At 39.0% G+C, this 22,965-nt stretch overlaps 1 protein-coding gene across 5 annotated transcripts in view; it reads right to left on the bottom strand.

Moving 5' to 3' along the window:
* The window catches only part of GRIP1 (glutamate receptor interacting protein 1), a 234,666-nt gene that overhangs the window by 99,268 nt on the left and 112,433 nt on the right, over positions 1 to 22,965 (bottom strand). For all 5 annotated transcript variants that reach the window (XM_050892301.1, XM_050892309.1, XM_050892325.1 and 2 more), the window contains exon 2: positions 11,344 to 11,424. In XM_050892301.1, the coding sequence (XP_050748258.1) occupies positions 11,344 to 11,424 (81 nt within the window). The remainder of the gene's footprint in view (positions 1 to 11,343; positions 11,425 to 22,965) is intronic.

Raw genomic sequence — 22,965 nt, 5'->3', positions numbered from 1 at the left:
CTGGCCAGAATAATTAATGCAAACCATGAATATATAAACAAGACAGTTTTACACAGCAATACTTAGTACCCCTTTGTATTTAGTGAAGTTGTGACCATCACTTGAATGCTTTATCTCATTCTTGTGACACGATTCAACAGGATTATTACTAACCAAAGAGAGGGCAGGAGAGTCAGAAAAGAGCTTTCAGAATAGTTAAAGAAAGACGCCTGGGAGCAAAAGACCCCAGAAAGACAATTTGTTTACTTTAAAAAAGGGAAGATTAAAAAGTGATTTCATAATGAAGTACCTATAAAGGATGAAGGGAATTTTGATGAAAAACAACTCTTTATCACAAATGAGATGAAGCTGAAACCACACATACTTAAGCTAGAAATAAAAGCAGTGAGGCTAATTAACCACAAAAGGCTGCGATGGATTTTGTATCACTGGCAACCTTAAAAAGATTGAATGTCCTTCTAAAATATAATTCAAATACAAGCTGAAATATAAGTAAATTCAGGGAAGTTGTATATTTAGTTTAGATGGTCACCAAGGTCTCTTCTGGCCCACAAACTCCATGTAAATTCACAATAAATACAGTAAAACCTGAAAGGATGAGCTCTTTGTTCTTACCACAAACAAAAAACTAGTTTGTAATGATGCTATAATTAACTTGTGGTCTTACAGCTCCTACACAAACCAGACATGCCTAATTCTTATTCTACACTATGAGGCACAAATTCATATCTCTGTCTGCCCCACCTACCAGGGATGCGATGAGGAAGACACAAAAGCACCAAAATCTCTTTGCCTCGATTCTAAGAAGGATGAAAATGCTATTAAACAAACAAGCAAAGAGACAACCCTTTCTCCATCCACACGAAACACTTTAAACCACTTCATATTGGCAAAATAGACATAAAATTTTGTAACAAAAAAAAAATTAGATTTTGATGTAAAAGTCAAGGTTTACAGTGAGAGCTAGTAGCTTTGACTCACTGATATAGTTGAGAAGAAGAGGCAAGCTATTATCCAGATCTGGGATAGCATATTTTGGTGTGACAGTGCTGCTATCTTGGTAGATGATATATTATTTCCTTGCTGTCTTCATGCCCTGAATTTATAATCACTGCAGAAACTGAATGGGAGATTAAAAAAAAAAAACAGATGGAAAGCATGTATTAACTCCTTTAAAGAGGTATTGGAAAATACATTAGGAACATCATTTAAAAAATCAAGTTAATTATCTACAACTTGTAAGATAAAAATAGTCTGTCAACTGCAAAAAGACCCAAGTAGGCAAATGATAAAAAATTATCCTCAACTTCTCAGATTAGCAAATTACTCAGACCTTAAAGGAACATGCCTGGATTTCTTTTGCTAGTCATATGCTTCTGCCTACAGCGCTGTGGGACATAGGACTTTTGAAAGACAGCAATGCCCTGCTGGGTCAGACTAACACTCCATCTAGTCCTGCTCCATCTTGGAAAGCAAGAAAAGGAGGTCCTGTTTAGGGAGAGAATGAGAGCCTGCCTACTTTGTCCAGTCCAGTCCCGCCACAGCTCCCCAACATCCAGTACCATCACACTAGAGGGTACAATTCCTCAGTCTTTGTAGTATTTACCTGTGAATTTCTTGCCAATTAATTTGTTCAATCCCTTCTGAATCCACAGACTCAGTCTGCATCCACGGGTTTACTGCTTACTCTTCCTCTCTTGTGATACTGGATCCAGGAGGACTGTCTCAACTGAATGATGCTGAAATCAGTTTTTCTGTTGAATCCACATTTTTGCTACAATACTGGACTGATAATAGTATAGATAAGAATGTCTAAATAGATTTCCACCCAAGAAGAAAAAGATATTGCCTGAAAATTTTTTAATGCATTTCCTCACTTCTGAACAGAGTGGGGAACCTGAGCATCCTCATGGATCTTCTCATGTAATTTCCATTTTTCTGAAGACACCCTCCCTTCCTCCCCCATGAAAACCCAGCCGTGCTATCCTGTGGAAATGCAGTGGTTTTCAAGAGGTCAATATCGAGCTTTAGCTTCTCAGTTAACTAAAACAACAAAGAACCTCTGGTGGCTGTAATGGGCTGTTCTACTCCACAAGGGCCAGTCAAAGTCCAATTTCACAAAAGAAGAGTTTTACAACTTCTTGTGGACAGCAGAGATTATAGGGATTGATGAGTCTTGTGTTCAGCCAGGAACGGACTGTGATCAGTTACACAATCACAGGGTTACAGATCTCCCTGTGCTTGTCACCTCTTGCCATGACCTTTAATGACCACATGGCTTTCCTCCCTCTTTCCAAACTCACCCAGACTGTCCAGCTTCTCTTTCCATACCTCTCAAGCCCACTCTTGACCATTGTTGTTTAGCTTTTCCTGGTTTCTCTCTCCTCACATGGCCTCTACAGCCTGCTCCCTCTTCTAACTGAAGCCTTTAGAGGAGAATAGATTTTTCAACAGACGTCACCAACACTTTGATTAAAGTGAATGAAAGCAACCATCACAAGGATGCTTTCCCTTCGCAGAGTTCAGAGAGCATGCCGAAGTTGTGCAGGAAAACAACCAGGAGATGGGACTCCCAACCTCAGGAGAGGCACTGATGCCTCCCAGCCTATTTTCAGGTCCCAGGTGCCATTGAGAAACCCTGTGGTATCACAGTGACAGCAAGGCAGGTGCTAGGGTCTTGTGCTTCAAACTAACAAATGGCCAATGGAGTACATGCACATGTACACACTGCAAGCACATTTGCTGAATACAGAACGATTCACTCAAAATTGCCATCTCTGCCCCAAAAATGCGTGTGTGCAAGGGCTAAATAGCTGAGACAGTTTTTTTAATGATGTTATAGATACTATATGGGACTTCATCCTCATCATACTACACATAGCTAAACTGATTTTGCTGGGAAAAACTGCAGCTGGAATAATTTAATACATTTTATTTTGAAGTGCTGAAGTTTAGTAAAATTATATGCAACTAAATCCAAATATCCATAAATGAAGGTGTTTGGTACCATCAGCAACAAATCCTGCTATTGGCTGTGCTCATAATCAACTTTTATATAGAAGTGAAAATAGTTTAAAGATATTTAACTTTTCAGACCTCATATCAGTTGGATATTTGAAAAAGTGCATGTTCCTCATGTACAGTATTACCTTTAATGCATTTTCTTCCTCATTTATGGTGAAAGGAATGAAATTAGATTGTTCTCTATTCTAATCTTTTTCAGTATTGAAAAGCACTAGCATGGTAGCAGATCTGTAAAGAAAATGTATAAATAAACCATCAACAATCTCATTTAGGTAAGAACGCAGTAGGCTTTTTTCATTTGCTACGAGAGCTAAACTTCTTTTGGGTTTATCTGTGTATGAAACATGTTTACATGAATGCCATATATGAAATCGTTCCAACAAAGTTATTTTGGTGGAAGGGAGGGAGGATAAGGAAGAAATCTTACTTCTTTCAATATTAAATTTGTGAAAGCAAATTCAGGAATTTCCAGTGTTGATGAGAAGTAAAAGACATGTAGCTCCACAGATGCTTCACAGACCATTTGATAAACCTCCAGCAGGTTAAACAAACACACAGGGAAGACTGTAAATAATACAGCAACTGCAGCCTCTCATCAAACATGAAAATCAGCAAATGACTTTGCAGATATAATAAACACCTCAAGTGCAGAAAAGCTCACTAGCCTGTGATCTGCATTTCACAGGTCAAAACATTTGCTTCTGCTAGGAAATCAGCCAAGATAGTTACCATAATAACTGTGACTGCAGAGGTTATTGCTAATGGATTTCTAAACACTAAAAATCTCTTCAGTGGCAAATCTGAGCATTCTGTGCTGATTTTAAAAAGTACACAGTAAAAGGAAGTGTCTATGAGACAAATGCAAATTGAGGGAAAAAACTGCTTTTGTAGACCATACTTCAACTTCCTAACTCGGCCTTTACTGAGATATATATATTATTTTCAGGTTTTATTTCTGCAATGAATTATTTTTTCCACAATGAGAACTATGAAAAAGGTAGGGGATGATTTTGTGACAGGTTTCCTCAGGCAAATCATGTTTTTAATCTGCAAAACCAGTTAGCCAGTGAAGACTACTTAGTATTTTGGTAGGGAATGAAGGATTAGGGCAAGTCAGCACAGCATCCGTGAAATCGGAGTGCTTACGAAATCTGAGGGAAGCTGAAGTCAAAGGCAAGGCAGGTTTCTTTTGATGAGGCTGGAAAAGGTGATTGAGGTCTGCACAAGTCAAGCAATGCTGCTTGAGAAGGTGGCTGCCCTGTAGCAAATGATGCAAAGGAGGCTGCTGAAGTTAGCAGCGCTCTGTCAAAAAATAACGTGATCGTTTACATCTTCTGTGGTTTTACTTGACACAGGAGTCTGAAGGAATTGGACCAAGTTAACTGCAAGCATGAGAACAGCTATTTTTGAACACCCGCTGTCTTGCCAATGCCATATTAATCACAGAGGAAGACAAAACTGGCTCTGGAGGTGTGTTTGCACATAGGTAAACATCTACCCACCGGGGATGGATCATCTGTCTGTCACATTTGTCAGTCACTGTGAAGCTGGCTCAGATGTTAACAGCTGAGCTACAGCAAGAATAACCTGGGAGCTGTCTTCCCTCCTAAGCAGTGTCATTTAAGGAAACTTGTATCCTTGGATCACATCAGAAGTATTTAATTTTTTTTTTAATCCACGTGGATTTTTTTCCAATTCCTCCTGTCTCTCTTTATTACTTTCTATATTTCTCCCTTATTTCTGAGATTATCTTGTAAAAGAAAAATAATGCACTCTATCTATTCTAGTATTATACTATGCTGTACAGACCTTTTCCTCATTTAATTGTAGCACAGCACACACTGATGTTGAATTCAGCTAACACAATTCTATTATCAGCAACTCAAGCACATCGTAACTGGATCACATGTTCTGCCTCTAACTGCAATCTATACTGGATCCTGGAATTACATATATATTTTAACTCTCAGTTATTTTCTTATTTCTTCACAACGTTTGCTTATTTTCCTACAGCAATATATTTTCGTTTTCAGGATTAAACAGACATTTCTATATGTTACAAAAAACCCAAAATCATAGTGAAGAAAGTAGAGTGGTCTTTAAAATTCTTCAGCTTCCAGCTGACCTACATTCGAGTTCATTAGCTGTGGGCAGTAGACAAACCCCTCAGGAAAGCCACATTTGGTGTAGCCTGAGACAGAATATGAACATATGCTGCACAGCGGGCTGTGGGTCAGGGAGGGGAAAAAAAGGCGTACTTTTGTGTTTTTGTGAACAGCTAAATAGCACCTGTATGTGTTCAGAGCCAAGGATCAGAAGAAAACTGCCTTACTGCTTTCTACTGACATATACATTGTGTATTTAAACATTTCAGGGCCTGAAAATTCCCAGGACATTAATTATTGGTTTTATTACAATAATTTAGTATTTCATGACTTCTCCTATGAATATTTTGTGTCCTAAGCAATTACTGAGGACACTACATCATACACTAATTATTTTTTCAGTATCAGCTCTGTAAATATTATCCTTGCAAGGCATTTTAAGGTTCTTTGATTTGCGTGTGCGCCCTTCTAGCTCAGTAGTTCAAAATTCAGCCTACCCTAAAATTATGTTTGCTTAACATTTCATTTTTGCATTAAAATTCTGTTACCAAACTCCCCAAAAACGAGGCTGCAAAACTGCTAATAACAGCAATACCAGAGCTTGAGCCATTGCAGAAGATGCACTCAGGGCTGTGCATTCACTCTGTGTTTTCCCTCCAGTTTGATGGCTAGCCCTGTTTTTGAGATCAAACACTGCACTGAAATAGGAAACCTGTATTATAGCATGCTTCAAAGAATCAGGTAGTGTGGAAAGAAAGTGCAGTAATCATGCATGTACAAAGGAATCGAAAAATCTGGTCACTTTAATTTCAGACTTCAAAGTCTTGACAATTTTCCTTCAGAGTAAAGTGACCCATTTTAACAAATGACCTGTTAGTACATCCCTGCAACTGCATACAAAACTTGCAAATGACAAATAGTGAAAAAAATGGTTAGAGAGAAACACAGGCTCCCCATGGTGTAGAAAATGTCAAGGGAATGATATATAACATCTAGGTTTGGTCCTTCCTGCTCTTCTCCGTAAGGGTTGGCATGCACTCTCACCATAAATACAATCAATTTGCCTATTCAGAAGATCACGTATCACCGTGGAGTAGAAGCTGGCTGGAATGAGATTTGGGAAGGTGTAACAGCTCCTGTGGGTCCCAGGGGCCAGCACAGCTGGAGCACAAGGGTTATGTGGGAGGTGAAACAACAGCGGATCAAAGACAATATGATGGACAAGACTTCAAGGAACTTTTGCTAGGTGCGTTGAGCAGGGCAGAAGGCAGGCAGCTCTGTTATTCTTCTGTCCCAGAGAAAAGGAAATTTCCTCTGTTTGAGGAAATATTCCCAGTATGTCTCCTCGTTATTTGGTGCCGGTTCTTTGAACAAGAATTTGCTTAGGAGAGAGACAGCTACATGACTGCAGTCCTCCTAGCTAAACTAAATCTCTGAATTCACAGATGATGCAAATAGCTGTCCCAGATTACAGTTTGCATTATAGCTGTTTTGAGCCCTTGACCACTTCACATTTCTAGAAGTCTCCCATAGCGCAGATGTCTAAGTCAGTAGATGCAAGAACTAAAAAGTACGGATTTTTTAAATTTAATGTCAAATAGACAGGGTACAAATTAGATTTTCCCTAAAAAAAATAGACTTTTGACCCAATCAAAACTATTTGCAGAATTTAAGTGAAACTTACTAATGATTTCAGCCAACAAAAATAAAACATTGAGAAGCTGAAACATTTCAGCTCTTTAAAAACTGTGGGGTTTTTGACTATTTATTTTAAAATGTTTTTTTAATAATAGTAACTTTTAAGACTCAATACAAAGCACGTACAGAATTGGACTAAAAACAAAATGAAACTTTTGTTGCAGATTTTATGAAATATTTTAATCAGTCTCAAATTTATAGTGTCTTTTTTTGTTTCATGGAGGAATTATTTTTATGCTTGTGTCAGGTCATTTCTTTCCCCTCCATCCGCCCAGTTTTCAGTGAGTGAATTGAAAATAGACAAATAAATAAATGAAGTGAACAATTTGCACAGCATTAGTGTTGACAGATTTCTCCATGTTGTTAAAACAGATAAGAGGGCATTGGATTTTAGTCTGGAAAGCATGGGAGCAGCTATTCAGCCTGTCCATATTCACGACAGCACTGAGAACATGCTTATCTTTAAGCATACGTTAAAGTCTCCTTGATTTCAAAGTGCCTCTTTAACAGTGTCATCAGCTCTTGACATTGTATCAGTACTGTTGGAATATTTCATGCCCTTTTTAAAGCTCCCGCAGGAATAAGCAACCACAGGAACGACATCTTTGACTCAAGTGCTATTGACCTAATGCTCCCCTGTGGCTAGGGACCGCTTCGGACCCTCGGCAAGCCAGGAGGAAACCTCAGCCCAGGCACTCAAGGGGAACTACGGCCATTTAAACCTTGATTCAAGAGGTTAGCTAACAAGGGAGTACCAAATACTTTATTTTTACATGACAGATGTTTTTAACTTTATCTGTGATTCTGAGGGAAGGGTCTTACCCGTGAATTTTGAAATGCGTTGCTTTCATTTTTGTGCCTAAGTGCTAGTCCGACAGCGATAGTTTCCTGAATGAGGCAGAATACACACCCCCTTGGCTTCTGTAACCTACTACATGGGCAGAGTAGCAATAAGGTTTCATTATATACTGGTCGGCAGCCCAAATTTAAAGGTTCAGAGGAGAAAATCTGTTTGTTTCTTACTTTGCAGGCCACTTGTCAAGCTGGCGTTACCTCAAGCCTCACTTCTACGTGAAAAAATGCTGACTGTAAAGCTAAATAATGTTTCAAACCATGTATATATAACTAAGCACCTACACATCTGCAAAATTAAGTCTAAGTTTCAAACTGCAATTATATTAATGCATATAATTTGAAATAAATATAATTTCAGCAATTCTGTAAATCCCTTTGAAAGGATCTGTTGCTTGTTGATTTTGCGCCATGTGAAGACATGATAAATATGACATGTAGTCTCATCACATGAATAATGCATTCTGCATCTTAAGCAAGCAAGTTCTGCTCCAGAGAGATGCTTAATCCATTCCCTGCTTCTGGGGATGAAAGGAATTAAACACAGTGCACTGATCTCACAGTATGTGCTCATTTGACTTTAATTATAAAATGATTATTTCAAGTTTTTTTTCCTGTAAAATAAACCAAGCCTGAGCTCCATCTAACCTCTATAGAATTATATTACTTCTCTGTGCATTCAGTCTTTGCTCATCAATACTGAACTTTCAATACAGTTTCACATGGAAGGATAAAAACAACCTCTTGGGGTTTACAGTTGATATAGTAGTTTCAGGTTTCAGTAGTTTCACAGCAACAAAAGCTCCCCTTTTTGATATCTGGCCAAAGGAAGGAGCACTGGAATCCTTTAAAGTGAATTCAAATGTCATGAGAAGGAACTTTCACCAGGCACAGGGAGATGACATGATCCCACTCTATGCTGGAAGATTTACATGGTGCATCCCGGATATGTATTTTCACCAGTATTTTTTCCACAGACTGTTCAAACCCGCACAAAGCTCAGTATAAGATCATTTACCTTGCTAAAAACCAGAAGCTTTCTCTTGGCTGATTCAATGGCCAGAGCATTCCTTGGGAATTGGACACCTGCTGTCCCTGTCTCAGGAATGACAGAGCGTCAAGTAGATTAGACAGCTATACTATCAAAGGCACTGCCATGCTTCAAGCTTGAAAAAACATTACTTCAGGAATGTGATGTTTTATCAGGCATACCATCTGGGGGGAATAGAAATGAATGCTTTCCATGCAGTGTATGCTCTCCATGTAAGGATCACTGACAGTAACTCCAGCTGACATGTCTCCATCCAGGTCTAGAAGAATTTACCAGGTTCATTGCATCATACCTTCCAATTCAAAAGCTATTTGGAGCTGACCGACATACTGTCAGAAGTGCGATCCTGCCCCCAAGCAAAAGCGGCTGTACTACTTCTGCTCTCAAACTAGTTAACGCTACTAGTTAATACTACTAGAACACCTCCTACTGCCGAGCCAAGCTGGCTAGCTGGGATGCTTCTGCATCTGTGTCAAGACTATTCCATAATGTGGATAAACTGCCCACAGACAAGCAAGAATAGATGCTATTTACAAGGTGCTAGCTTACATATGAAATGCGGGGTCAAATTTTCTCAGTGTCCAAGTGATATAAACGTTTATGGGTTGTTTTCAGAAACTTCAGTCAATTCCTAAATGTTCAAGTTACTTCTCAAAATAGTACTTAGTTTTACAAAGCTATTTATGTATCTAAACCCACAACATCCACTGTGCTAGAATGTGAATTTGTCAGGGCATGAAGAAGTTTTAATTATTTTTTTTTAAATATCCGACCAGCTCAATCTCATTTATCCTTTGGAGTTCCTAAGGTCTAGAGATGCAACAATGCATTAAGATAAATGTCTTCACTATATTAAAAGCTGAAGAACATACATAAGCTTAGATCAGTTTTTTCAGAACACCTGAAATGAAACAGAGTACGTCTCACCAAACACTTGTCAGTATTATCTTTCTGAACAAACTGTGACTTATGCAGAGCACACAGGAAAGATTTATCTGCAATGCTCTCAAAAACTCCAGAATATACAGCAAATTTTTAAAAAATTCAAAATAAATGGTCATTAGTCATGACGACTATTCAACACTTGAAATTCCTAATCTTATCAAATGCTCTAAAGAAAAATTGCACCAGTTCAATTTTCATCAAACCTTCTCTTTAAAGAACACAAGCAAAAATCATCAGTTCTCAAAATGTCATGTGAAACCATGAACTTCAGTCTGTATTCAGACCTTAGCATAAGTGTTTTACAAATACAGTAACCACACCATAAATGATAATTACTAAGTTCACAGTGAAAAAAATCAAAAGATTTTTTAAAAAGTAGCTACTTAGTACATTAAATATTAGTGACCTATAAGTTAAAGCATTACCTGAAAAAGTACCTGTATAGAGGTCTTAATTTACTCTGAAGAACAATGAATCTTGATTTGTATTGACTTGGAGAAAAAAAATCTGGTTGGTGTTTGTATAAGTAAAGATTTTCTCGTAACAATAACTGCACACTGGACACTAGTCGTGTCATTTCACAATGGTTATGATCTTCATGATTCTACCATAAAAATAACAACCTTTAAATCACTAGGATGTTTTCAACAGACAAAAATGTTCATTATGAGCAACAGTAAATCATCCAGCTCGCTCTCTCTCACACATGCACACAAAGCATCCACAAAACATGTACTTTGGCCCTTCAGAAACACTATAGCTATTGGGATGAGATCTGAGCCTGGCAGTGGCAAAGGTCTGAGCTCCATCCCCTGTATCCATAGCCTCCCTGTGGGTTGTGTGACTTTGTACAATAATAAGGCCATGGAGTGCAGAGAATATTAACATTAGTCATTAGAAGGTGGGTGACATGACCTTACAGTTTCTGATCTCTATTGCAATACATCTTCCCTCCGAGTCAGAGGTTACTGTGCTTGAGGTGAGACTGGCAACACCAGTTATTCCGCCTGTGCGCAACCTTTGTCAGTGTTCATTTGTTTTCATTAAAAGATCTCTAAAATTTTACTTGAGGTGAAAATCCCTTTAGATTGCTGCATAACATATACAAAACTTGCTTTTCATGGGCATATTTTGCAGACTTGTTTGAAGTAATTAAAAGAGACACAGGTTCAAAGATCACATATTTTAAACACTGATCTAGTGGTCCAGCTTTGTGCGATGCAATGACAGAAAAGACAAGGATGGGCATACGTGTGGCAGAAAATCACATGAAGATGAGAACTCTGACAGAGTGTTGCTCTGCTAGATTTCTGAGCCTGTCCGATCAGCAGTGGAAAACATGAGCCAATCCCCCTATACCACCGAAACCAGATATCAAAGAACAGATTTCATGGGGCCTGAAAATACGTAAGCCTCTGATGAAAAGGTTGTTGCGATCAATGTCTGAATTCTGCTGCAAAAGACAGAGACACAGGGATGTTCTTCATAGCAAAAGCTCGAGGTAACCTAACTGCGGGAACTCCTTACAGCTCCCATGGAACCTTCCTTACAAAGTTGCTTGGTAGTAACTGTAATTCATTTGCTTTTTATAACTAGTTGAATTTTGACTAGTATTACCTTGCTGTTCCCAAACAAGTTAGGTGTTATAAAAAGCAAAGCAAGTCTTACCTGGAATACTCTGTCTCCTCACAGACAGTGCTCCATCAGGTGCCTTTGCCTGGTTTGCAGACTTTGTGTAAGGACTCTCATCTAAACAGAAACAAGCAACACTTCCAGTTACTGTTAAACATAATGTTAAGAACAACATAATTTTTACCCAATACTGTGTGAACTAGCAATGCAGAGCACAAGAGCTGCTGTGAGCTAGATGAGGATGGGTATTTCTGAATGCTGACTTAATGCTCAATGTCACGTTTAGACTTGATGACAAAGGCTCTGAATAGCAGAGCTGGAAAGGATGGGGTAAAACTCAAACTGGAGATAATGCTTAGTTGATGACAGGTTTGCTATACAAAGGCCTTTTCGGTTTTAACATAATCATAGAAATTTCCTTTTTCTCATGTTAAAAAGCTTCCCATGTCAAAGACTCAAGTGAGAGAGGTACCATCCCCGTTCAAGAGTGAAAGGCTTCCAGAAGCTTTTGAATATTCCAGCTGTAAAGATGCACTCCTTTTCCTTTGGGATCTGTCAGTGGGTGGCTCCTTTTCTGTCGTAACGATTGATTGGGGAAAACATCAGAAAGCTGTTGCCAAATAGGCCAGGCACATTTATGCCTGAAGAACAGCACTGTAACAGTCTGTGTCTAAATAGGAGGCTACGTGGAACACCTACTGATCAACCTCAGCGCATAAGAGACCACTAATGGTGGGATGAGCAGATGAGTCATCAATTAAAGGCAGCATTAGGCAGAAAGTGAGTCAATTCTACATCCCTCTTAAGAGCAGAACGACAGCAGGGAAAAAATCAACTATATTGTAGCTTTAAAAAAGACAAGCTATAAGCTCAGGAAAGAAATGTGAATAAAAGAGAAGAAATAATATTATGCATTTTATTATTTCAATTGAAAGAAAGGAATCAGAAGAAATTAGGCTTCTGTCTTGCTTGTCCTTTAATCAAGTGCTCAAACACTTTAAAGTACTATCAAATCCTTCTATTTGCATATTTTCCTCAGGTTGCAAAGGACCGATGCATTTACAGCATGTGCATGAATACATGCTTAAATACAGATCAATGAGTAAAGGAATCAAAGACTATGATATCTGGTATAGCATCCTCAGATCAAGTAGAAAAATAGAAACATTTTCTGGAGAATCGGTTTTTCTTTTCAGCTGACACTCTTGACATTATAAGCCTTCTTTGCTGATTACACTATTTACGTCTTGCAAAGTCTCAAACTCCTTTAGAAACTTGCATCAAAGACAGCAGTCCATTTTTATACAAGTGAGATAAGGGTTTGGTCAGCATAATTTAACTTAAAACCAGGTCTCAGAAAGAATTGACTAGAAGAGCTGGCTGGCTTTTAAAACCAGAACCTCTGCAATGAACTCTGCTACTGTTAGGCGGATGCAGTAACAAAAAAACCTAAATGAATTAAAGAAAAAGAAAGAAAAAGGCAAAATATTGTTTTATAGCCATGCACCTTGATGAAAATGCAGCAAGTAATGAAGAATATATATGGGTAAAATACCTCAACAGCCAATATAATTGTTTTTTCTACAGTAAAATGAACTCCCATTGCTTTAGGACTACATTGTTACAAGGAGAAAGATAACAGGCTTGACTATACTGTATGCTAGTACAAACTCCAAGAAAATAAAGCTGTCAGCTACAGGAAATACAGAAGCATGAAAAAATACAGATCCAGCTACACAATTTAAGAAAAAGGTAGACATGTAAAGCTTTATTCTTCCATTTGAGGAAAGTGGAAAAGCTAATATTATTTCATATGCAGAATATACATCCCCTCATTAAAGAAAAAAAATAAAATAAGAGTGAACTAGAGCTTCTGTAGGAAGTAGGATTACCTTTTTTCTTTCATAGAAGGGGCACTGCTGAGCTCAAACTCAAGACAAGGCTCTCCGAACAGCCTTGATAACTCATATCAATACCCAAAAAATAGAGCTCATCAATAACATGTGGCTTACATGTCCCATCCATTATTATTTATTTGCAGGTGCTGAACGTGACAGCAGATAGTGTGACACACACATTTTTCTATTAAAAAGTGGGCAGGAAACATAATACAATTTCTCAGGAAACAATGGATGGTGATGACTTTTGGGCCCTGTTTGAATGTGTGTCCTACACATGAAAAAATCTATCAATTTACAGAACAAAACAGTCCTCTCCTAGTCAGACTTATTACATATGAATTCTTTTCATCAGATCGGAGAGAGAGCAAAAAGTAAAGAAGAATTTCCACAACCAGACCTTTTTCATTGAATCTTTGTCACCGAGTGTCCTGGTTTCAGCTGGGATAGAGTTAATTTTCTTCTTAGTAGCTGGTACAGTGCTGTGTTTTGGATTTAGTGTGAGAATAATGTTGATAACATGCTGATCTTTTAGTTGTTGCTAAGTGGCGCTTATCTGAAGCCAAGGACTTTTCAGTTTCCCATGCTCTGCCAGCAAGCAGGTGTGCAAGAAGCTGGGAGGGAGCAGAACCGGGGCAGCTGACCTGAACTAGCCAAAGGGATATTCCATACCATGGAATGTCATGCCCAGTATATAAACAGGGGGGAGTTGGCCAGGAGGGGCGGATCGCTGCTCGGGCATCGGTCAGCGGGTGGTGAGCAACTGCATTGTGCATCGCTTGTCTTTTCTTGGGTTTTATTTCTCTCTCTCTTTTTTTTTTTTATATTCCTTTTCATTACAATTATTACTATTACTATATTTTTATTATTATTATTGTTAGTATTATATTTTACTTTAGTTAATAAAGTGCTCTTATCTCAACCCATGAGTTTTACTTTTTTTTCCCGATCCTCCTCCCCATCCCACTGGGAGCGGGGAGGGGGGAACAGCTACATGGTGGTTAGCTGCTGCCTGGGGTTAAACCACAACACTGAGCAAATGAGTAAATCAGCTACAGTCTCTTGCTGGAATAGGATTTTCCCAATATTGCACTGTGCTGGGAGTACCTGCGGTTCAGAATAAAGGACAAACCTGCAAATCTTTCTGGTTAACAGCACCAATGAGGGAAGGGGAGTGCACGTTCAAATTACTTACTAGGGAGCCTGAACAAAAAGTTTAATATTTTCTACATAACAAATAGCAGATACTAAAGGTAATGGAGACTACATATGTAAGCTAGTATCATAATTTAAGCATATTAACATTGAAGACTTCTCAGGTATTTATATTGTTTAGGTACTGTAGGCATGCAATTGTGTTACATTTCTTAATCTGTCTACAGACTTTCACAGCAAAAAAAAAAGAGGCCCAAAAAGCTGCTTCATAAACTTTTGAATCCCTATTAATGCAAAATACACCCAATTATTATTGGGAAAGAATAACGAGCCATTGTATCATTGGTGGACTGGGAAGCTGTTCCCAGGACAGGAAGGAATTCTCTTTCAGTCCCCATTTAACAGTAAAATCACACTGCAACATAACTAGAAATCAGTGTAAAGGACTCCCAGAAGCAAAGGAAAACAAATATAACCAACTGGAGAAAGAATGCTAACAGCCTTATTGAGATGCTTATTTGAGACAGAAAAGTAATAAAAAGAGCAGACAGATGCAGAAATAGATGCCATCCTAAAGAACAGAGTAACTAAAGAGACAAGGAAGCCCTGATAGCACTGAGATGTCAGACACTATTAATGCTGTCAAAAAGGGAAAAATCTGTTTGTATGTATTAGCAAAGTCGTATGTGTGGCCACAAGAATTTATTATCAAATTATAATTTATTGATGTCCCCATCTGCTCTATAGGTAGCAGGGAGGGTCTTAAAACACGCAAAAATGTCTCATGATAGCAGTACCTAGAGAGATTTGTCTGAGTGTTTTGCATTACCAGCTTCCCCCTCTACAGCAGAGTTAGCCTCCATGGAGATGAGACCCAACCCAGCAAGCCAACACCCTGAAAAAGCAAAGGAGCAAATGGATATGAAGCATTCCCCCACAATGGGAGACAATAACTCAAAATTAGGTAAAGCTGCAACGTATTTAAGAAGCCACACCTACAAAGCAGAGGGAGAAACAGGCTAGATTCAGAAGCATAAATCTCATCTAGCTACACCCCTAATACTAATATAATCCAACCATCAGCAGGGAGCGAGCCATAGTCTGTAAAGAATTCACAGGCCAAACTGTGTCGTCCCTGAGGATGGAAACGCCTTCACCTGGAACACGCAGACAGGCAGCTGCAAACCCTGCCACGCACTGCACCAGCTCCTGCCCGCTGCTGGAGGAATCGCACTGCAGGTGGCCATGTTCCCTACAGCGCGACTAGCGTAGCTATGCGGATACACTCTTGGAGCTGCATTAATTACATCACTGGTTCTTTTTTTTTTTTTTCCCTTTTTTCTAATTTCCTCTGGCTAAGAGATTAGACAGCCCACGGGAAACAATTTCTAGCAAGTCAGTAGGTCATATTACGGTGACTGCTATGCCAGCAGATCTCTTCCCTCAGTGACTACAGGAAACAAACCCTCTTATGCTATTAACAGGTGGGGTCATTTTTCCCCCAAAATCATACTTGCATATTGTTTGCAGTTGCCAATGTGCAATAGTGAACAAAATGCCCACTGTGTTAATTCACCTCCTTCCTGGCAGAACACAGTGATAATCTCGGAAGGAACATCTTGCAGATTACCGAGATTCTTAACCAGCAAAGCAAAATGATCTTCCTGTTTTCTCCTTTTGCTTGTCCTTACGAAAGCAACAGCCACTAATACTGGTAACAGCAGCTCACATATCACCCTTTCAAAGCTCTGCACACAATTCTTCTAATTAAAGACTGCAAAGCTAATGATCAAGTGGACAAGCAAGTAGTCCTACTGCTTACAGCTATTACTGTAGACTTATTGCCTTTAGCTATTGACTGTGAGGCAGATAAACAGCTTTTTGCACTTTCCTGCCTGCTTTTAACCTGGTGGCATCTCTATGCTGTAACTGAATGATTCATTCTTTGAGTTAGGAACATGCTGTGACCCATTTATATCATTCTGCGTTGCTCTTACTATACGGGGGGGCCTCTGTCCAAGACTAAGGGCTCTACACGCTGTAACAAACCAACAGTAATGTAACTCTACAAAGATTATACACTGGACAATGTGTATAGATATATATAAAGTGCTTGGTACTGTGCTAGCAAAATGACCATATGAAATCTTTAGATATTTGCTGTATTCAGCTTAATATCCTTTGAAGGATACCAACTGGGAACACGTAAGAGTGAATTAAAGGAAAGCCTAGAGATATTTCCTCAACAGCCAAGTCTAGGCATTCAACGTATCGGGCGGTTTATGGCCGCTGAACCGTTTGCTTGTCTCTCGAGGTAGCTGTGAAAGCTGTTGACACAAAGATGTTGTTTACAGATGTGGTAAAGGCTAAGAGCACTCCCTCCTTCAAGTCTTCACAACAGGTTAGAGGATGTTTCCTTCACTGCTGCTGCCGCATGTCCAGGCGATAACTACTGAACCCAGTAAACATGTCCAAATCCTGTGCAGCACCAGGTGGCCCCAGGAGGTGACTAAGCACAACTGCGTCCTGTTGGATACAAAGGGGAAGCCTCTTCCTGCCCCGCTGGGAACAGCTACAGAACAACTCAGTGGCTGCCACTTTGGCCTTCCTACATGGAGAGGAAATATGAAGATCTTTCACTGTCATATCTTGTCTCTCCCACACAACAGCTCGTTCTCAGCTCTACGTCACCACTCGTACCTGCTTCTCTTCTGCAAAGCCTGCATTCCTCTGGGAGAAGGGGAAATAACATGGCACCAAATTTGTAAGTGAGGGATTTCAAACGCAGGGGAATTTTTTAATATTGAGGAGCTTGGAAGCTATGTTAATTTTTTTCAACAGTAGATGTGAAAGCATTATAAGGGAGAACAGAGAGTTTCTGTCTTTCAGTTTTTCATTCTCATTCTTCAACAGCTTACTTATGTCTCGCAACAGGCTAAGCCACTCTTTGGCCAAGGGAGAACTGAATTTAAACCTTTTTAGAGTTTGACCATGTAGCTCCTAAGTAGACTTCAGAACCCAAGCAAGTGAAATCTGAGGTGTTCCTCAAACGTTCCCCACTGTGAAGCATCTCCAACTAATGCGAGTCCCAAGACTCCACAAGGAAGCACATTACATCTTCAGCTGGCTACACATCCAGCTGTCTCAGTGTACGGGAGGAGTAAGATTGACTGCACCTGTTGTTGCTTACACCATTTGGGATAGCACACACCTCAGACTAGTAGAGAATCACATACCTGTACAGAGGTAGAGGATGACAACACAACAAGTTGTCAAGAAGGTAATTACAGCTGAGAGAAGAACGTCCCCAAGATTAGTTTCTCAAAAATTAAAAGCACCAGGGTCACAGTTATTACTTCAGGCATTCCTAGATCTGTAATATCCCATTCACAGAAATTTGCCACTCATTAACTTTATAAGGAAGAATATTTTTCACTAAAAGCAACAGATCTTTATGAATCCTGCCAGCACAGCACAAAATACCATAGGGTCTCATACTTCCTATATCTGAAACTTATCCTGAATTTTATCTTTAAATGGCATAAAGCTCAGCATTATCTAAAAGCATCATTTTTGGCACAGTACCATACCCGTGACAACTGGTAAATTCTGACCTACAGCATTCTCGGTTATCCCCACAGCTTGCAGCTAGAAGCTTTCCGAGATAAAAATAAACATGTATCCACTGATGTCTGTGGTTTACAGAAGCTCTGAAGTTGAGGAAGGCTTACACAGAGTCTCAGTACAACTTTTAGGACCACTCCTGCAGCAACTTACTCTCTTCTAAACTCAGACCTTTCTGTTAAAGATCTTCCATTCTGTAAGAAAGCTGAAATATTTACTGGAGCAGGGACTCGAACCCCAGTCTCACATTCATAGATAAGTACCCAAACTCCCAGCTACACAATCATTCAGTCTTGCTTGCTCACTCTGACCAATGTTTTAGGTATGTCATACAAAGTCAAACAGATTAAAGCTATCTCCTTTACCATCAGTTCCAAGCACTGCACTGGATCAGGTAGAAGAGGGAATCTGAACTCAAGAACCCCTGTGTATCCCTGTAAGCAACCTAGCCACTACAAAGTCACCAGGACCGCTCTAGAAAAATGCCCCTGATCCCACGTAAGCTCATCTCCTCAATTCCAGTTCTTTGTTTCTGGTAAAAATGCAAAAACATTTGCTCTGAACTGTTGCAAATTCTGGAAAATCTAATTTTCAGGTTGATCTACAGTAATGGGAAGGGAAAAAAATATCAAGAAGGGAGTTGAAGCTTGGTTATCACATTGCCCTACAGCTTCCAGCTGAGAGGATTTCTACTGAAGACAGCGAACAAATCTTTCTCCCTGAACTTAAAGACCAAATAATTCTGAACAAGAACTGACTAAATAACTCTGAATATTTATGCAATACCCCAATCAATGTAACCAGTAGCAGTCACAATCAGTAGATACCAACATAACTGAATCTATAACAGCTGTAACAGTTACAACAGCTGTAAATGAATCATAGCAAGAATACTACTACCCAGACCTTTTTTTTTAATAACTAAAGCTTATAAAGGTAAATGGAAGTTCTAAAACTCTGATAAGTTTTACAACTGAATTATTAAATACACTTGAATCGATAAACCACGTTGAAATTTGGTGGGAAGCAGTGAATACTAGGAATTTTACTTTGGCTGTTGATGGGAGATTTGGCACAAATGTTTTTAGCCTGGTGTAACTTTTATCCTTAGTAACTGTTATTGACAACAATAATGAAAAAATATCTCAGAGAATGTATTTTTTCTGGGAAAGGAGGATGTTTTTAAAAAATTTACTTTTAAATAATGCAAAAGTCTAGAGAAAAATTAACATCCTGGAACATTCATGGTTACCACAATGTCACCACAGCTGTGTCAGAGCATAATGGACTATAAACAGTTGAAAAAAAGAGACAAAATTGGCTAAGTTCTTTCAGCAGATGTATAATGTACAGATTTTGAATGTATATGCTTCATGAAACAACAAAATGCCAACAATTTGCTTTGCCCATATTCTAACCCTTTCAGACTTGTTATGGGAGCTCCAACCGTGAAAGAAAGCATTAATTTCTCCTACTGGTGCAGAGGAATAACAATTTTTCGAGTTCCTTTTAGAGCTATGGCTTCAATCACTTCCAATGAGACTTCATTTTTGAAATGGCAATGCTGCTGTTCGAAGTAGTGCTTAGAAATATCTAAAATTTCCTAAGAGCTGCATGTAAAGTAGTCATTAATGAACTAGGCTCCAAGTAGGACAAATATGAATGTATTTCATCTTAATCCTTTCTTATCAAACTCTGTGCTCAGTGCTCTCCAGCAGTCTTTATTAAGAAAACAGAGTTTCAAATGCTTCCATAAGTAACACTTGTTGGTGTGTGTGACATGGAAGAATTATGAGAAGGAAGAGTTAGAATATCCTTTGGTAATTTTCTTTCCCCTATTTAGCAGACGTGTCTTCTGGTTTTCTTAGAAACTTAATTTTAACAGTTATAGCACCCAATGAATAACCGTGTTGTCTCTCTAAAGTGAAAATGTATTCAATTTTATTATACTTTATGTAAATTTAATTCTCTTTTTTCTGAATTATATGATTACTTATTACAGTAGGAGCTCAGTTTTAATCTAGAAGCAAGAGAAGTAGAGTACTGTGATTAATCATAACCGTGAATCCATTTCCTATTGATATTTACAATACCTCAGCAAGCTTGACCGTTTGAAAAATGATCTGACTATCCTCCAAGTTTGCTTGTCCAAAGTTAATTTCCTAAGCCTGTGCTTAGGCACCTGAATGGAAATACTTGGTTTCCTAAATGGCTAAGTATGCTGATCTCCTCCCAAAGCTATTTTGCTCAGGAAAATTCAGAACTTTCCAAGACCATCTAAAACATGCAGGATCTGCAGAAAGCTGAAAACATGTCTTGAGATATTAGCATATGGTGAAATTCACTTCAGTGTATTATCTAATAAAGAAGTAATCCTATTTAAATAATACCCCAACCACAAACTACTTCAAATCTGATAAATATGTCTTTTTGTTTATAGAGCATCACGCATTTGTTAAGGGATTAAACGCGAATGCCATAAACCAGAATCATTACTGAATCGTTACATAACTTTAGGATTCAAAGTGAGTTTCACTCCCTTGTCCTGAGCTTCTGTTTATTGTTTCGGGAAATAATACAGGCATCACATAAGTGAAATGTGTGATGCTTAACCAGAGCAGCTAGAAATTGAAGAAGCTGGGACAGTGAAAAAGCTCAAAGAAACAGAGGATGTAAACTATTTTCCTCTGTGAGACAGTCTGGAATTTTTCTGTACATATAACTTCTGCAGAAAATCTTATTCTAGAGGATGGGGCTATAAACTTTTTCATTTAAAAGGAAATGCCTAAGTCACACAGATCTCACTGACAGGAAACATTTCCAGATATTCAACCTATAGTTTTTGTTCTGAACACCCACGGTTTGTTAAGAGTTGCATCTTGGTCCATAGGAAGGTTTTGTTGTCCTCCCTGCATGTGTGTTTAGGAACATCACATCGCTCTGATGTACCGCTGCATGCTGGCATTGTGTGAAGGGGCCATACATAAGCTTTTTGGAAAAAAAAAATATTGAAAACTGTTTTCTTTATGAAGTTCTAATTATTGAAGAGATTCAATTATATTGTTTAACATTGGTAAATGCTAAATCAGCATCCCTCAAGAATATTTGAGCCAAACTTGACAGAGGAACACCAATGTCAAGAAGATGATAAAAGTTCCAACAAGGCTCCTGGAGAAGGGAGTTGAGCAAAGGAGCGAGACCTGAGCCAAGGCAGCGGCCAAGGGCCAGAAAACCAGATGGCATTAACACCACACCTCATGGAAAAACACTTTTATGAATAGATACTTACTTTAAAAATACATCAGTGACCTTAATATTACCTTTTATTCTCTACCCGTGGCTCAGCTACCTCTTCCAGATGGGATTTTGCTGGGCTGGGAAGACAGTGATAGCTGATTAGGGGAAAAGAGGCCAAGCCGTATCCTGTGGCTCCTGGACGATGCCCTCAAGCTAAGCCAGCATGCTCCTGACTGCCATGGCTGCCCACGACCGTGCCTGCTTGGGATAAAAGGCAATTGGCTTCCTGGCGGGGAGCATTTCACCGTATATTAACAAAAGACAATGTGTGGTATGATCTGCTATTACATTTGTGGTTAAAATGCAACAGGAAAAATATATACTGGTCATTTGAGCTGTGCATATACTGCATGGCACCTCCACTGTACCAGCAGATCTTAACAGCAACCTTCTTGTGCTTCAACTGTTCCTGTGCTTTCTCAGCCCAGCCTTGGTGGAGGTTTTCCCTGCAGTCTTACTGCTTGAAAATTAAAAAGTAGAAGTCATGTTTGAAACTGCTGTTAGATTCTTTTAAAGCTTTCTGATTTTTCCATTGGGGGAAATAAAATTATATATTCCCCTTTCCCATCAGTATATATGTATATGAATAATGATCGTCTAGGAGTACTCACGAGGAAGACACCTAACACCTTCTACCTGTGCAGACCATAATGCAAAGCAGATCAGGAACATCTGCCCAGGCTGCTAGCATTACAGTTGACATGGATTGGGGGCAGAGAGGGTATCAGCTAGGAACTTCTCTACTGCACGCCAGGGAAAGCAGAAGCTAGTTGCACGTGTGCTGGGGGAAGGCAATGATAAAGGTTAATAGCTGAGACAGTGAGACTGCCACTGAAGTTGTACAAAAAGTAAGTAAAATATGTTAAACTGTTTAGAAAACAGGAGTTTAGTTTGCTTCAGGAAAAATAAGAATAAGCAAAGTCACGCTACTATGTTCAAAGACAAGAAGTTAGGAAAGGTAATTTTTTCATGAGGTTAGTTATCCTGCCTCCATTCCAGTGCTGTACTAATGCTATCTGCAGTAAATTATATCGTGTATTTTTCAGCCTACTTGTGTCTCTGTGTGTCTCTAGTGATGACATCTCCATTGCTTTCCTCTGGAGACTGCTCCACAGGATGCATCAGATCTCACAGCTGGAAAATAGTTCCCTCCATCAGACTACAATTTTCTTTCCTTGCTTTAACTGTCATTCTATTACTCCTAATAACATTCGTCCCCTCTTCAAAAGATCTTATAAAAAAATCTCTCTCATGTACTGTTCATTCCAGAAATCACACAGATTACTGTGCTTACTGCTTTAGGCTAGGATCCCACCAGTTCTTCTTACTGGGCATGACTTACAACAAAGACTGGCTGATCTTGTCACTAAAGCACTGTGTACACGCTGACTGGGATATCCATTTGGTGAAGAATCCATTTGGTTTCTTTAAACCAAAAATTTGCACAAGTGTAACGCCGGTGTGGACAACATGAAGAGTAAAGCATACTTTTGCATCTTAGTAATATGTTGTATGAATTTACAGCATTATAGTTATCCTTTTTAATCCCACTAACAAGCTTTATTTGATTCATAAAATAATTCTAACACTGCTACTAGGAGCTGCATAAACATCATACCAGCACCAGTGTATTTATACTGGCATGCCAGTGGGATTGCCCCACTTATTTATAGTCCAAATGACG

The sequence above is a fragment of the Gymnogyps californianus genome, chromosome 1 (assembly GCF_018139145.2).
Source record: "Gymnogyps californianus isolate 813 chromosome 1, ASM1813914v2, whole genome shotgun sequence".
Classification (NCBI taxonomy): domain Eukaryota; kingdom Metazoa; phylum Chordata; class Aves; order Accipitriformes; family Cathartidae; genus Gymnogyps; species Gymnogyps californianus.
The sequence above is the reverse complement of the archived record's forward strand: the minus strand, read 5'-3'. Positions and strand labels throughout refer to the sequence as shown.